The sequence below is a fragment of the Apaloderma vittatum genome, unplaced genomic scaffold (assembly GCF_000703405.1).
Source record: "Apaloderma vittatum isolate BGI_N311 unplaced genomic scaffold, ASM70340v1 scaffold12990, whole genome shotgun sequence".
Taxonomy (NCBI): Eukaryota; Metazoa; Chordata; class Aves; order Trogoniformes; family Trogonidae; genus Apaloderma; species Apaloderma vittatum.
The window spans coordinates 44,418-58,859 of record NW_009694078.1 but is presented as its reverse complement, the minus strand read 5'-3'; the positions used below and the strand labels follow the sequence as shown (position 1 = coordinate 58,859).

General features: G+C 42.7%; 1 protein-coding gene across 1 annotated transcript in view; it reads left to right on the top strand.

The window, feature by feature from the left end:
* Positions 1-341: 341 nt before the first annotated feature.
* Positions 342-14,442, top strand: part of YLPM1 (YLP motif containing 1) — a gene marked incomplete at its 5' end in the record, with an annotated part of 33,902 nt that continues 19,801 nt past the window's right edge. The window contains 7 exons of the mRNA XM_009866342.1: positions 342-584; positions 1,490-1,684; positions 2,901-3,203; positions 3,244-3,632; positions 7,688-8,274; positions 8,483-10,061; positions 13,391-13,496. Of these exons, the coding sequence (XP_009864644.1) occupies positions 342-584; positions 1,490-1,684; positions 2,901-3,203; positions 3,244-3,632; positions 7,688-8,274; positions 8,483-10,061; positions 13,391-13,496 (3,402 nt within the window). The remainder of the gene's footprint in view (positions 585-1,489; positions 1,685-2,900; positions 3,204-3,243; positions 3,633-7,687; positions 8,275-8,482; positions 10,062-13,390; positions 13,497-14,442) is intronic.

Here is a 14,442-nt window from a genome sequence, read left to right as displayed (position 1 = left end):
ATATGTAGCTATAGTTGTTAGGAATAAAAAGTCCTAAAATATGTAGTAGTTATCACGTCTGTAGTAATTCGGCCATTTTTCCACTTTTTGTTGTTGTTCTCTATTTATAAGCTCTGTGAGGTAGGAAATAAATTCTACTGTGGGTATTGTGCCTCACTTAGTGGTTTCTGAATTTTGATTCAATCTTCTGATGTCTGTTGCAATATTGATGTTAAAATTAATTTTCTCTCAAAAGAGATAAAAAAACTTCATTCTAGAATATGATTCTAGTGACTGTCATGAATTAATTTTCATGGCTTTTTCCCATGAAAGCTGTCTTACAAAATTTTTGTCTGTTATAGGAACAGCAGCAATACTGGTACCAGCAGCACCTGCTTAGCCTGCAGCAAAGGGCAAAAGCCCATGCTCAGGGACAGCAGCAAATGAAAGGTCCAGTAGTGAAGGATGCATCTGAGCAAAGAACAAAATCTGAAGAAGGGAAAATGAGTGCTTCAGCTCAGCAGTCTGAACCTCCTCCACTTAATGAATCCCTTCCTCCAGCTTCCAAAGAAGAAGATTCTTCTCTTACATCCACTGAAACTCAGGTAGGCTTTGTAAAGTGATGTCTCTCCATGTGCTGTGCCAGATGGGACAAAGGAACAGGAAATTAATGCTGTCAGATTCAGTGTAACAATACGGCAAAGCAGTCTTGAAAGAGTCTTTGCTCAGGCTGCATTAATTTAAAAAAAATCAAAATACACTCCTTGTGTATAGACTTACATAGTTACCCACATACGCAACAAGCGAGACCAAGCTTGACTCACTCACTTCCCCAACATTGTCGTCTTTGTGAGAAACACTTTGTGATGCCTAAGGGCAAACAAAGTACTCGGTAGATGAGGAATGCTGTCTTTAAAACATTATTTCTTAATTCCTCTCTGGCAGTTTGTGAATTCTGGCTCCCCTTCTTTCTGTGTGTTATAGCTGGTTTGAAAGCCAAGAACTCTGCCCAGAGTATCTTTGTCAGCATGCTTAGTAACAGTGACTGCATAATGGATGGAGGTCCCGGTTGAGGTTTAAACAGATTACTGTAGGGTAGTGGATGACCCTGCAGCATGTGCTTCACTTAGTTTAGTGTGTGAGTTCCCACCAAGTGACAAAAATAGTGCACTCAGAGTTATTTTACCTCATCATGAGAAAGCATTGTTGTCTCATTGTATTTGCTCTGAGCAACAACATCTGCATTAATCTCCGCATCTGCATTAATCTTCCGGTAGGTAGTTTCTGAACATACGAATACCCCAGCTGCTATCAGCCTAACCTTTAGATCAGGCTGTTCACATTATGAAAAATGAAATAAAAATCAGCCTACCAGGAGCTGTGGGTGGCCAGAGCACTGAAATACAGTGATAAAACAACAAAATTCCTGTAAAGAGGGTAGTGACCAAGTGTGTTTTTCTTCTGACAGAAGGAGCTTTCCTTTATTTATAGTATTTGCCTTTTTCTCTAGCTCAATATTGAACCTCCTGATGACCCTGAGGAAGATTTGAGATTGCAGCAGTTGCAAGCAGCAGCAGCTCAATGGCAGCAGCATCCCCATCAGCGAGTTGGGTTTCAGTATCAGAGGATAATGCAGAAGCATGCCCAGCTGCAGCAGATAGTACAGCAGTACCAACAGATCATGCAACAGCCTCCACACATACAGGTGAAATGTTAAAGAGATGCTGTTTGATACACTTCCTGGGTTACTTCTGAGAGACAAATACTTGAATAATTTGTTATAATTGGCTCATTTGTGTAGCTACTTTTTCTACTTGGGCAGAAGTCTGCTCCCTTCTACTGTCACTCAACTTCAGAATGAAAAAAAATTGACAGATAGTGATGAAGCTTCATAGGATGAGAAATACAAGACTTTGCACTTGTAAGGTTTTTCAGACATTCCTGAGTGATACAGGAGCAAAGCTGAACAGTATTGAATTTACTCAGCTTTGAATATTTTATTGCTGGAGAAACAGTTCAGAAGAAAGGTCAGGTAAAAAGATGATTGTGTGGAGTGATTTGGTAGTTGCTTTTTTTTTTTTTCAGCATTGTGTAGCACAAAAATGTACAATGAAGAATTACACAGATGCCAAACATACACAGTTAAAGTAATTAAGAAAATCACTCACATTATTTTGGACTCAATCAGTGAAATAAAATAAAAAGTCTTAATAACAGATATCAGTGTTGCAACCCTAAGCTTTTAAGTAGAAGTTGATTACTGTATTAGAGAGTTTAATCAGCTTTTTCTGGGTTGATGCAGTTTGTACATTAAGCATTTCTTTCTAGCATAGCTATATGCTTGTTAAAAAAAAACCCTCTTCTAAGTGTGAACCCTAAAAATCTCAGAGAAGATCAAGCCATGGATATTAAGACCTTTATGCACACATAATGAAAGGCAGTACCTCCTTGAAAGAAACTTCATTGTACAAATAAGATGATCTGGCGAAGACTTCTGGAAAAATAATTACTGGCAGATGAAGCAACTCTGAACAGGATAATAGCAGAAACTGAAACCTTGAGAAGCAGCCATGTACTGTATATACTGAAAGTATGAAGATCAATTTGGGCTTTAGCCATTGTTAGTATCCACTAATAATACAGCTTGGAGACCTTTGGTTATAGCTTTCTTCAGGTGTCCTGTTCAAAAAACAGAAAAACCAAAAAAGCCTTTTATACATAGATGTCCTCTAGTCACAAAAAGTGTGAATTGTCACAGTGACTTTAGACATCACAGTTGGCATTTGCTTTTTTTCCAGTGTAGTTGTTCCTCAACCTTCTGTTTGAGTCAGAAATTGTGATATTACAAGTAATACTAAAATATGTGGCTCTGTAAATAACTGAGATGGTATTTTGAAGCTATTCTTGTCATCTTGTTGCAGACAATGTCAGTGGAGATGCAGCTGCGACATTATGAGGCACAGCAAAAACAGTTCCAGCAGCTACATAAAGATTGGGAGCGATCAATGAACCAACAGTGGCAGCACCAGCTTCAAACCTACCCTCACAAAGACCAGCTTCAGGAGTATGAGAAACAGTGGAAAGCGTGGGATGAACAGATGAAGGTCACTCAGTCCCATCTGCAGGAGAAAGTGAGCTCACTCCAAAATCTGAAGAATCAGTATCCTGCAAATGTTTCGCTGCCACCTCCGTTTGTTCCGTATTCTCAAACCCCTCAAGGACTTGCCTCCAACCTTGCCTTCAACTACACCTCCACTGGTCCCCCCACCTCTCTCTTCTGTTTCTCAGTTGTCTAATTCCTCTGTCCCTTCAGGATCCAGTTCTCAAAGCAGTCAGTCTACTGAGACACCAAGGCCAGCTCTGCTTCCCACCCCTGGTACCTATGCATCAAAAATGGCTAGTTCAACTGTCTATTCACCTTATCATTCTCAAGTAAGTTCGTCCTTTGGCTCTTCAGACCACGGAAAGTCTCAACCTCATCTTAGTAAACAAACTGTCTCTATGTCATCTGAGCAAGGATGTGGGGAACTGAATGCCACTTCTCTGGGGTCCTCCTCACACACACCTTCCATGCAGGATAAACCAGTGAGGTCGGGTGGATTGCTTCCAGATCCGCCCAGATCAGCACGCTTCGAAGGCCCCAGAGGACCGAGGTAAGGATGGGTTTGTTGCTACAAGACTTTCAGTGATATATTAAGCAATTCTCGAATTCTCAAATCTTTCTGAGGTCGTTTCACATGTGCTTGTTTTGTAGAGGTTTTGTGTTTAGTGTATGTATACTATGGTCTGCATTTATCTTATTAAGGCAAAGACAGATAGATGCCTTTCACCTGAGCATTATTTAGAGTGGAATGCTTTTTTTCTTCCCCTCCCTCTAGTAAAATACATGGACGGAGAGCATTGTTTTCATGGCCAGAGTTTCAATATCCCTTTTGTGAAAATAGGAAAGCTGTTGTAAACATTTGTTATGTCTTAGCCGTCGTTAGTTTGAAGATGACAGTTCACACTTGGAAGAGTGATCCTATATGAAAAGTGATATAAATTCTTGGCATTTTGTCTGTGGTACTTGCAACACAGTTCAGGAAAATCTAAAGCAGAAGTGTTGAAGGATTGGTTTTGAGGTGTTGCCATATATATGGTAGCACTTTAATGTAGGCCTTCTGAAAGGGATTCGGGAAAGTGTTCACTTGAATATACTAACATAGCTAATTACTAGCAATTTAGGTGCTGGGTTTTTTAGAAGCAATAAAAAATACTCTTTGTTTGTAATCCAACATTTATTGCAGAAAGAAATGAAAATTCAAAGCTATTCACCGTTACTTATAGTTTTAGCGTTCTGCAGCTGTATGATTGTCCTATACAGTACGCTTTTCTAAACAGCTGTTTGATAAGTGCTTGTCTTGTGAAGAAAACCATTGATTTGTACTTATGTAGCATTACATAGCATTCAAACAATGACAAGAGAGAAGGAAAGAAACTAAGATTTGAGCTTTAGAATCCTAGTATGAGGATTCTTTGCCACTTTTGCATTGCATCATGACAGTCTTGGTTTTGAAGGTTGCTCTCTTTATCTTTTAGTAAGATAAAGTTTTGTTCAACTTTAAATCTTCATTTTGTGAGGTAGATGGCATGCTGCTTTAATGTAAGACTACTCTGAAAGCTAGTGGTCTGTGTCTTTTATGTGGTTTTATGCCTGCTATATAGTTTAATCCAAGATCTTGTTTCTAGAATGTTTTTCTTTCATACTTGACATGATATCATGTTGCAGAAACATAATCTGTTCTGTCTGATCATTAGTTCGGGGTGAGTTGATTGGATTCATACTGCATCAAAGAACAATGCTGTTATGTTCAGTGATTTCTATCCTTGCATACTCTGCTAGGCTTCGCAATCATATCTTCATGTTTATTTCTCTTCTCTTTACTTCTGAAGTGATTATGCATGAATAATAATTCATTAATTGCTAGCAATGAAAATGAATTTTTTATAACTTTGAATAATTTTGTACCGCCTTATGCCTCTAAGAAATGTCGTTTCTGGTCCTGGGGATTTGTTGGATGTACAGTTCTGAACAGGCTATTCTCATGATTTGTTAGCAAATGTCTTTTATGTGTATTGGTTTAGAACTCAGTGATGTGTAATGGCAGGCTATCGATAATCAAAAATTTCTAGAATGCACATACAAGAGCTCTGGCTTGGAGCATATTTACAGTGTTAAATTAACACTATAATCTTTGTACATTTCTATATTGTGATTGCATGACTGTTCTAGGGTTTTATCAAAGCTTTCCCAAAAATTTTTTTACTGTTTCTTCTCAATATGGTTAGTAAAAAAGAGAGACTAGACATACAAAAAGATGCACACACCCTTCACCTCTTTTCAGCCATGAACTAGTCTAAATCTACCCTCTTTTAGTTTAAATCTGTACTTGTAGTATTGCAACAGGTCTTACTAAAAAGTTTGTGCCCATCTTTCTTGGAAGCCCCCTATAAGTATTGAAAGGCTGCTCTTCAGGGTGAACAACCCCAACTCACTCAGCCTGTCCTCATAAGAGAGGTGTTCCTTCCCTCTGATCATTTTTGTGGCCCTCCTCTGGACCCGCTCCGACAGGTCCATCTCCCTCATGTACTGAGGACACCAGAGCTGGACACGGTACTCCAGGTGGGGTCTCACCAGAATGGAGTAGAGAGGGAGAATCACTTCCCTTGACCCCCTGGCGCCCCTTCTCTTGCTGCAGCCCAGAATACAGGGGTTTTTTTTGGGCTATGAGCACACATTATTGGCTCATATCCGGCTTTTCATCTGCCAGTGTCCCCAAGTCCTTCTCCACAGAGTTGCTCTTTATCACATCAACCCCTGGCCTGTGTTGATACTGAGGGTTGTCTGGACCCAGGTTGGAGGATCTTGCATTTGACGTCACTGAACCTCATGAGATTTACGTGGGTTTACTTCTCAAGCTTGTCCAGGTCCCTCTGGATGGCATCCCATCCCTTTGACGTGTCAGCCACACCACCCAGCTTGGTGTCATCTGCAAACCTGCTGAGCGTGCACTTGATCCCACTGGTCTCAGTATGGACCTCTGAGGGATGCCACTTCTCACTGATCTCCATCTGGGTGTTGAGCCACTGACCACTACCCTCTGAGTGTGAGCATCCACCCAATTCCTCATCTACTGAACAGTCCTACCCATCAAATCCCTGCCTTTCCAACTTAGAGAGAAGGATGTTTTGGGGGACCGTGTCAAAGGCCTTGCAGAAGTCTGGGTAGATGACATCTGTAGTTCCCGTGCCAACTGATGTAGTCACTCCATCATAGAAAGCCACTAGTCCGGTCAGGCAAGACTTGTCCTTGGCGAAGCCATGCTGGCTGTCTTGAATCACCTCCCTGTCCTCCATGTACCCTAGCAGAGCCTCTAGGAGGATTTTTTCCATGATCTTTCCAGGCACAGAGGGAAGGCTGACAAGTCAGTAGTTCCCAGGATCTTCCTTTCTACTCTTTTTGAAAATGGGTGCACTGTTTCCCTTTTCCCAGTCGCTGGGGACTTCGCCTGACTGCCATGACTTTTCAAATACCGTGGAGAGTGGCTTGGCAACTGCATCAGTCAATTCCCCCAAGAGTCTGGAATGTGTCTTGTCAGGTCATATAGACTTGTGTATGTTCAAGTTCCTCATGTCATCTCGAAGCTGATTTCTTAGAGCGGGAGGGATTTTAGACCCCTAATCCCTCTCTTGTGGTCCATCCTCTCAAGAGGTGTGGGAGAAGTGCTGGTGCTGGTGAAGGCTGAGGCCAGCTTCTCCTCATCCATTGTTACCAGTTTGCTAGTTGTGTTCATCAGGGCTAAACTCTTTATTTTACCCTCTTTTTCTGGCTGTCATACCTGTAGAAGCCCTTCTTTCTGTCCCTTGCCAAATTTAGCTCCAGGCGTGCTTTGGCCTTCCTGACACCATTCAGTGAGACACAACTGTGAATCTCAAATATTCAGGCAACCTGACTTCAGGCATAAGTTCATTTTGCATAAAATTAATTTGATTTATTCTCATTTATTATGTAAGCCAGTATTTGAGCACATGCTTAAAGATTGGATTTTTTTACTAGATCAGCCTTGTTAAATATCATTACATGAGTTATTCTTTGTTAGTTTGCCTGACCTATTTCCTCATATTCAAGCAATAGCAGTTGTACATGTTCTCAAAAGGAATTTAGAAAGTGCAATATAAATATGTTTGGTTTAGGCATATTATGTTGCATGGAACTGGATAGTATCATAGTTGTTTGCACTTTCTGAAAGGATCTGTATTAAAAGATCTTTCTAGATGGCATTTATCACTATAATTAAGTAGGTTTGTTTCGTGTTATCAGAAAAGAAGTTCAAAGAGAGTTGTTGATGGCAATAAAATCTCTGTTAAAAGTTGAAAGCTTTTTATCAAATGACCTCTCTTTGTCAGTCAGGTTTCAGTCCTGAGATATTTATGCCAGATTTCCTTTTAGGGTTACATAATTTGCAAATGGCTTAAACTAGTCTTTAGTAGACAATATTGAATTGAAAAATAGGTCTCTCTGCTGCTGCAGTGGTTCAGTAGTAGTTGATCCTAAGGCATAGTAACACTCATCGGTTAAAAGTGACTTTTAGGGGGAATTAAACTCTCCTTTAGAGGATTTTAATTTGATATGTTCACTTGAATAAAACTTCCATTATGTCTTCCATAGATTCGATGGACCTCGAGGAAGAGGATATGACAAATTTGAAGGCTCGAGACAGCGAGGCCCTCGTTTCGACTCCCAGCGCTCAGAAGGATACAGATCACGTTTTGACCGACAGAATACGGATGGGCAGTCTTCAAGTAGATGGGGGACTGTCCCACGAGGACCAGCAGGACAGTTTTATACTTCAAATGCATCACATGGACACGGTTCCCGACCTAGTGGTCCACGGTGGAGGGGGCCCAGGCCTCATTTAGGACAGCAGCAGCAGCACCAGTCACAGACAGACTCGCAGTCGGAAAACAAAGAACCTTTCACAGATGTAGCTGGCGATCAGCAGACTGTAGGCAGAACCCAGTCTGCTCCTGATGCACCGAGTGCAGGTCCCATTGAACCAAATGAGGACCTGACAAACACTCAGCAGGAGCCATCCAAACCTGAAGTCAAAGAAACTATTTCAGACCCTCCTAAAAAGTGGACATGGAGTTCACATGATCCTAACCAGCAAGTAGAAGAGCCCAAAGCGCCTACTCCACCTGTTCAGAACCAGAAATCAACATCCCTTTCTAGTAACCCTGCAGCTTTGCAGTCAGGTGTCACAAGAACAGGCGGTGCAGTAACCCCTGTAACAGGCAGTCAGGATTTGGATTCGCCAGATGGCCAGTTGATCATTTCAGATAGCACCCAGGGCCTACCTGGGCCTGAAAGCAGAGGGAAAGGGCCCTTTATGCATGAAGACAGAGGAAAGGGACCAGTAAACAGAGGAAGGGGCCAGGGCAGACTGGATGATGGCCGTGGCAGAGGGCAGGGGGATGGCCGTGGCTGGGGAATGGGCCGTGGCCGAGGGATGGGACGGATGGACGGTGGCCGAGGGATGGGACGGATGGACGGTGGCCGGGGAATGGGAAGAATGGACGGGGGTTGGGGAATGGGCAGGATGGATGAAGGCCGTGGCCGAGGATGAATGGACGAAGGCCGGGGCCGAGGCTACGTATACAGAGGCAGAGGGCAGGCTCGGCAGGCATCCATCCGTGGCAGGGGGATGTTCAGGAGAGCAGGCAGCAGGGAGAGGATGCCGGACAGGCGGTCAGGCAGCAGGGAGAGGATGCCGGATGGACGGTCTGGCAGCCGAGAGCTCTAGCCGAGACAGAGAGCTGGCTGGGCGGACAGGCAGCCGGGACAGAGGCCGGGCAGGGAGCCGGGAGAGGGGCCTGGTCAGACGGGCAGGGAGCCGGGAGAGGGAGCCCATGCGGCGGGCAGGGAGCCGCGAGAGGGAACCCATGCGGCGGGCAGGGAGCCGCGAGAGGGTCCCAGTCAGGCGGGCAGGAAGCCGCGAGAGGGTCCCTGTCAGACGGGCAGATAGCCACGAGAGGGGCCTGGTCAGGCATGCAGGGAGCCGCGAGAGGGGCCCCATCAGGAGGCCAGGTAGCCGGGAGAGGGAAGCAGGAAGATCCGAAACAGGCAACATAGATAAACCCATGCACTTAGGAGATGATCCTGACAAACTGCCTCCCTACCATCGAGATGAGACACTCAGAGGTTCTTGGAGTCATGAAGAGGATAGGATGCAGGAGGAATTCCCTTTAGATACTCAGGATGACCCTTCTTTGGAGCATGAGCGATTGGATGACTGGGAAAGAGAACGATACTGGAGAGATCACAACTCTGATTATCAGGATGATTCTGTAGATGTGTATGACAGAGATGACAGGTTGCAATCCCACCATTCATTGCCTCCATTATCTCCCCTACCACCGCTACCTCCTTTATCGTCTGATCATGACAGACGAGATTCATGGTGGGATGACTGGAAAAGGCCAAGAGAGAGGGAATTGGAGAGAGATCTAGATAGAACTGGAAGGTCCTCAGATATTTATGATCAAGAATTAGACAGAGAATGGAATAGAGACTGGGACATGAGACCCATGGATGACAGAGAAATGGGGAATCGTGACCTGGATATCCCCCCTCTACCACCATTACCACCTCTTCCACCTCTGGACAGATACTGTGAAGATAGGTGGAGGGAGGACAGGAACAGAGATCATTATGACAGAGACCTCCGAGACAGGGGAGAGCTGAGGGTTCGAGAGTATCCAGAGAGATATGACACATGGCGGGAGAAGCAGGACTACCTTCCTGAAAGGACCGATTGGGAGAGAGAACGGTTGTCGGACAGGTGGTACCCAGATGATGGAGACAGACTGCGGTCTTTGGATGATCATTCAGATTCATCCCTTCCTCTGCCTTCACATTCCTCTGATATGTTGGGAGCGGATTCAAACTTGGACCCTGACCAGTCCTTGGGAGGAGTGATGGTCCTTAGCCAAAGACAACATGAAATAATTCTGAAGGCTGCCCAGGAGCTAAAAATGCTTCGGTGAGTTGTCTGGTTCTGTCACTTTGGGTGAGAATCCCATTCTGTGGAGCTGATGCTCCTTTGCTAATTGATTCCTTCGTCTATGCAGTAATAGCTTCATTTCTTTTTGCCACAGCATGATAGTAAGAGCTCACATGGAACAAGTTTTTTGGAGTACTTCCATCACAACTTCTGTGGATAGTTTTCCCTTTCCTTCCTTGTTTGTTACTTTCCAGGAAGAGATGTGTCCACATCACCTGACCAATCTTTTTGTTATCCTCAAATAAGCTTCTTGATAATTGCTTTTCCATCTTTTTATTAGTGTCAGATGGGCTCGTTGACTATTGATTTTTAATACTTACCTGTTAAGATCTGCATTAATATGATTCTTAATTCACACAGTGAGACATTTAATTTTTGACTACTGTTTACCTTTTAATTCAAGCATATGTGGGCTTTTTCTTTTTACAATGCTCCCTCACTTGAAGTCCAGCATTGTTGTCAAATAATTTTGTCGAGTTTGGTTGATCTTAGTTCTGAGGATCGACGTAACAGCAGCGATAACAATCAGGAGGATATGAACTCAAGAGTTTACTAACACCACATTTTAGAAAGCATCTAGTAGACTCCCTAAGGCTTTAATAGGTATTTATTTTAAAATAAGCAATAGAATATCCTTTTAAACATCAAAAATAATACACTCAGTAAATTTAGTAATACTACAATGAATGGAGCACGTCATCTATCAAGATGCTGATTTTGTGGCTTAACGCACGAGTTTAGTTGCATTAAATGTATTTTCAAAAAAAGATGGAAAGGTGAGTGCCTTTGATATTATCACTGAAAGATCTTTCAGAGGAGATTGTAGAGAGAAGAGGAAGCATCTTAGAGATGGAGTTTCATGTGGTTCATCCTGTTCATGAGTTACTGAGAGATAGCTAAGAATTGCAGCCTAGTAAAGAGAGGGGATTACTTTCATAAACAAGATACACTAAAATAATGGACAATTAAAATTAATATTTGGTTATTTGGTTTACATTAAACTATGTTGAAAGGTACAGATATATTTTGCACTTTTCTTAAAGATGGTTTGTTTTCAGATTCTTAAGATTCTGAGCATCTGTGCAATATGGAAAGCCTTAGTTGCACGCCAAAATGCAAGAAAAATAATTCTTAAAAAGGAAGGGAGAACTTTTATTCTGAATAACTTAATCTTTCTCTGTGGTTAGATTAATTCAACACGTGTTAGTAACTGTGAAATCTGTGTTATAAACCAGTATTTGCCAAAAGTTTGGAGGAACAGATAATTTTCAGCTTCCTGGATTTCCCATTGCCTCACATTGCCAAACATATGCTTCACTGCTTAATGTGACTAGCTGCAAGCCAGGGTACTTAAGCTGAGGACCATACTGTGGGAATCTCTACCTAAGTGAATAATTTATTAGGGCCAAAATACTTAATGATAGAAAAGAAAATGTTTTATGTAAAAAACTAGATATATATACCTCTTTCTAAGCCACTAAAAAGTACTGCTGGTATTGATTTTTAATTGAATGAGGGCAATCTTAAAATGAGCTATGCTGGTACAGGTAACCCCAGTCTGAACAATAAGGACAGCTTTCAGGAAGGTGCTTATGGCTTCGTGGGGGTTTTTTTTGAGTCAAGAGTTATGCCAGTGGTGTGGTGCGTAACTGCTTTCATCTCCAAAGTTAAAGCTGTCATCTAGGCTTTGCTTTCAGTCTGAATAAAACAGCATACTCTGAGCTGCATTTGTCATCGGGTGTATTTTTCCTAAGCCAGGCGTAAGGAAGCTGTAAGCGGTGGCAATTGCTCAGTTTACTCTTTGTACTAATGGAGCACTTGGAATCCCTTTCTGTGAGGCAAGTTCCCCTTGCGCTGGACACTGAACAGACACGTTGCTAGTTAGAATGGTCTGTGTGCCTGGTATGGAGGGATTCCATTCATTGTTGTTCTTTGGAAACTACTTTAATACACACAATTAATATGAAAAAAAGAGTTATTAGTTTATTAATAAATAAATCAATAGATGCTAACAAAAATTGAAAAGAAAGGGAATCGTATTGAATTAATGTCATGAAGTTCAATAAGGATAAGTGTAGAGTCCTGCATCTGGGGAGGAGTAACACCAGGCACCAGTACAGATTAGGAGTCGTCCTGCTGGAAAGCAGCCCCGTGGAGAAGACCTTGGAGTTCCAGTGGACAGTGAGTTGTCCATGGGACAGCAACGTGCCCTTGTGGCCAAGTGGGCCAACGGGATCCTGGGATGCAGCAGGTCTAGGGAAGTTGTTCTTCCCCTCTGCTCTGCCCTGGTGACACCACACCTGGAATAGTGTGTCCAGTTTTGGGCTCCCCAATTCAAGAGAAACAGGGACCCACTGGAGAGAGTCCAACGGAGAGCTATGAGGATGATTAAGAGACTTGAACATCTCTGCTGTGAAGAGAGACTGAGAGAGATGGGGCTGTTTAGCCTTGAAAGGAGACAGCTGAGAGGGAACCTTATTAATGAATATAAATATCTGAGGGGTGGGTGTCAAGAAGAAGGAGACAATCTCTTCTCAGTGGTGCCTAGCAGTAGAACAAGAAATAATGGGTTTAAGTTAGAACATAGGAAGTTCCACCTCAACATGAGAAGAAACTTCTTTACTGTGAGGGTGACAGAGCACTGGCACAGGCTGCCCAGAGAAGTTGTGGAGTCTCCTTCTCTGGAGACATTCAAAACCTGCCTGGGGATCCCTTTCAACGCCAAACATTCTATGATTCTATGAACAGAACTTTGTAATCCAGTGGTCGTAGCATTCACTGCTGGTCCTGGTTTCTGCTCTGTCGACTGCATGTTGACTGTACATTAAATAGCATTTTATGTATAATACAAGGAAACAAAATCACCATTTGGTTTTTACATGTTGAAATCTCTGCTGTGCTTTGTTGGCCTCAATCCTGTTAGCATGTGAACCAGAGCAAGTAACTGAGAACACTTACGTATGCATTTCCAATGGGCTGCTTGTTGGCAGAAGCTAAAAATGCAGCTTTGCTCTTTACTGTCAAAGTGGAGTGGTTCTGGCCAAGCACAAAAGCATAACTCCATGTCTCGGGGGAAACTTGTCATCAAAAAATTATGCAGCTAACACACTAAATATCTCCATGGCTAGGTGAGTGTGAAACAGGGATTTCTGAATCACAGTGTTGATGCAAAGCCTGCTGTGCCCTTTTCTTCTTTGGATTTGGCCCCTGATGCTAGTGCAGTATGTGGTTTTCACCATGGATATTGATTTCTTTAATTTTCCATTTAAGCTACAGACTGATAACATTGTCTTGTGATTCATGTGCAGAGAGCAAAAAGAACAGCTACAGAAGTTGAAAGAATTTAAACCTGACATTTCCACGCAGGACTCGCCGAGACCACAGAACACAACTGCAAGGCCTGGTGCCTTTCAGGTGAATTCATCTTATGTTAACTTAATAGCTGGTAGTAATTACTGTTAACGTGTATGTCAGACTAGTTCTTCGCTCTGATGGTCAAACTTCTTTGTGGAATACCTCTGCAGCAGCCCTTTACAACCTCATCAGTCTTCTGGTGAGGCAAAGAAACTTCTTAGTTCCTTCAGATTTTCCAGAGACTTTTCCACTCATTCAGTCCACCATGTCTTCTGAGCATGACCCGTTGGGGACAGTAGCACCCAGTGGGGACAGACAGTAGCACATGAGGTTCAACAGCCTAGATTGCTGTGGGATGATGTGCAAGAAGAGGTGAACCCTTCCAAAACAGGGGCATAAGGCTCATCAGAAGCCTTTCCTGTTCCTTGCCTAAGTTCTAACATCTTCCTCTGATTTTCCTACTTTAAGAGCTCTCTTCTCTTTGAAGTTAGAGAAATTTGAGGATAGGTCCATAAAAAACTGAGTATTTCAGTGCAGAGTAGGCGGTGGCTTTCTGTTTGCTGTCTTTATTGGGAATTCTCATTACCCTCTGGAATATGATAGAGTGCATGGAAATTCAAGTCTGTGTACCTCCCTGTCTTCATCTCTTGTTGTGGTGCAAGATACTCTCTGCTGCTTAATCTCCTGGTTGTTTCTGGGAACTCTTCTCAGCTACTTACATTTGGGTTTTTTGTAATTCATACCTGGTCATAAACTGGGACTGAACTTGTGCAGTCACGTTAACTCAGGTTTATAAGTTCTTCCTAGAATGAACAAACAATTATGTTAAATGTATACTGGAAGAGATGCCTGAGTCGATGCACAGTCTTTATTCTTCATCACATCTTAACCACAAAATTACTATTACCAGTAAATTTAACCATAATGACCTCTAGGTCTGACATTTAGCCAGACCAAGCTTTGTTTTCCCCTCCCTCCAGAGAAGTGTTATGCAGTGAATGAGGCG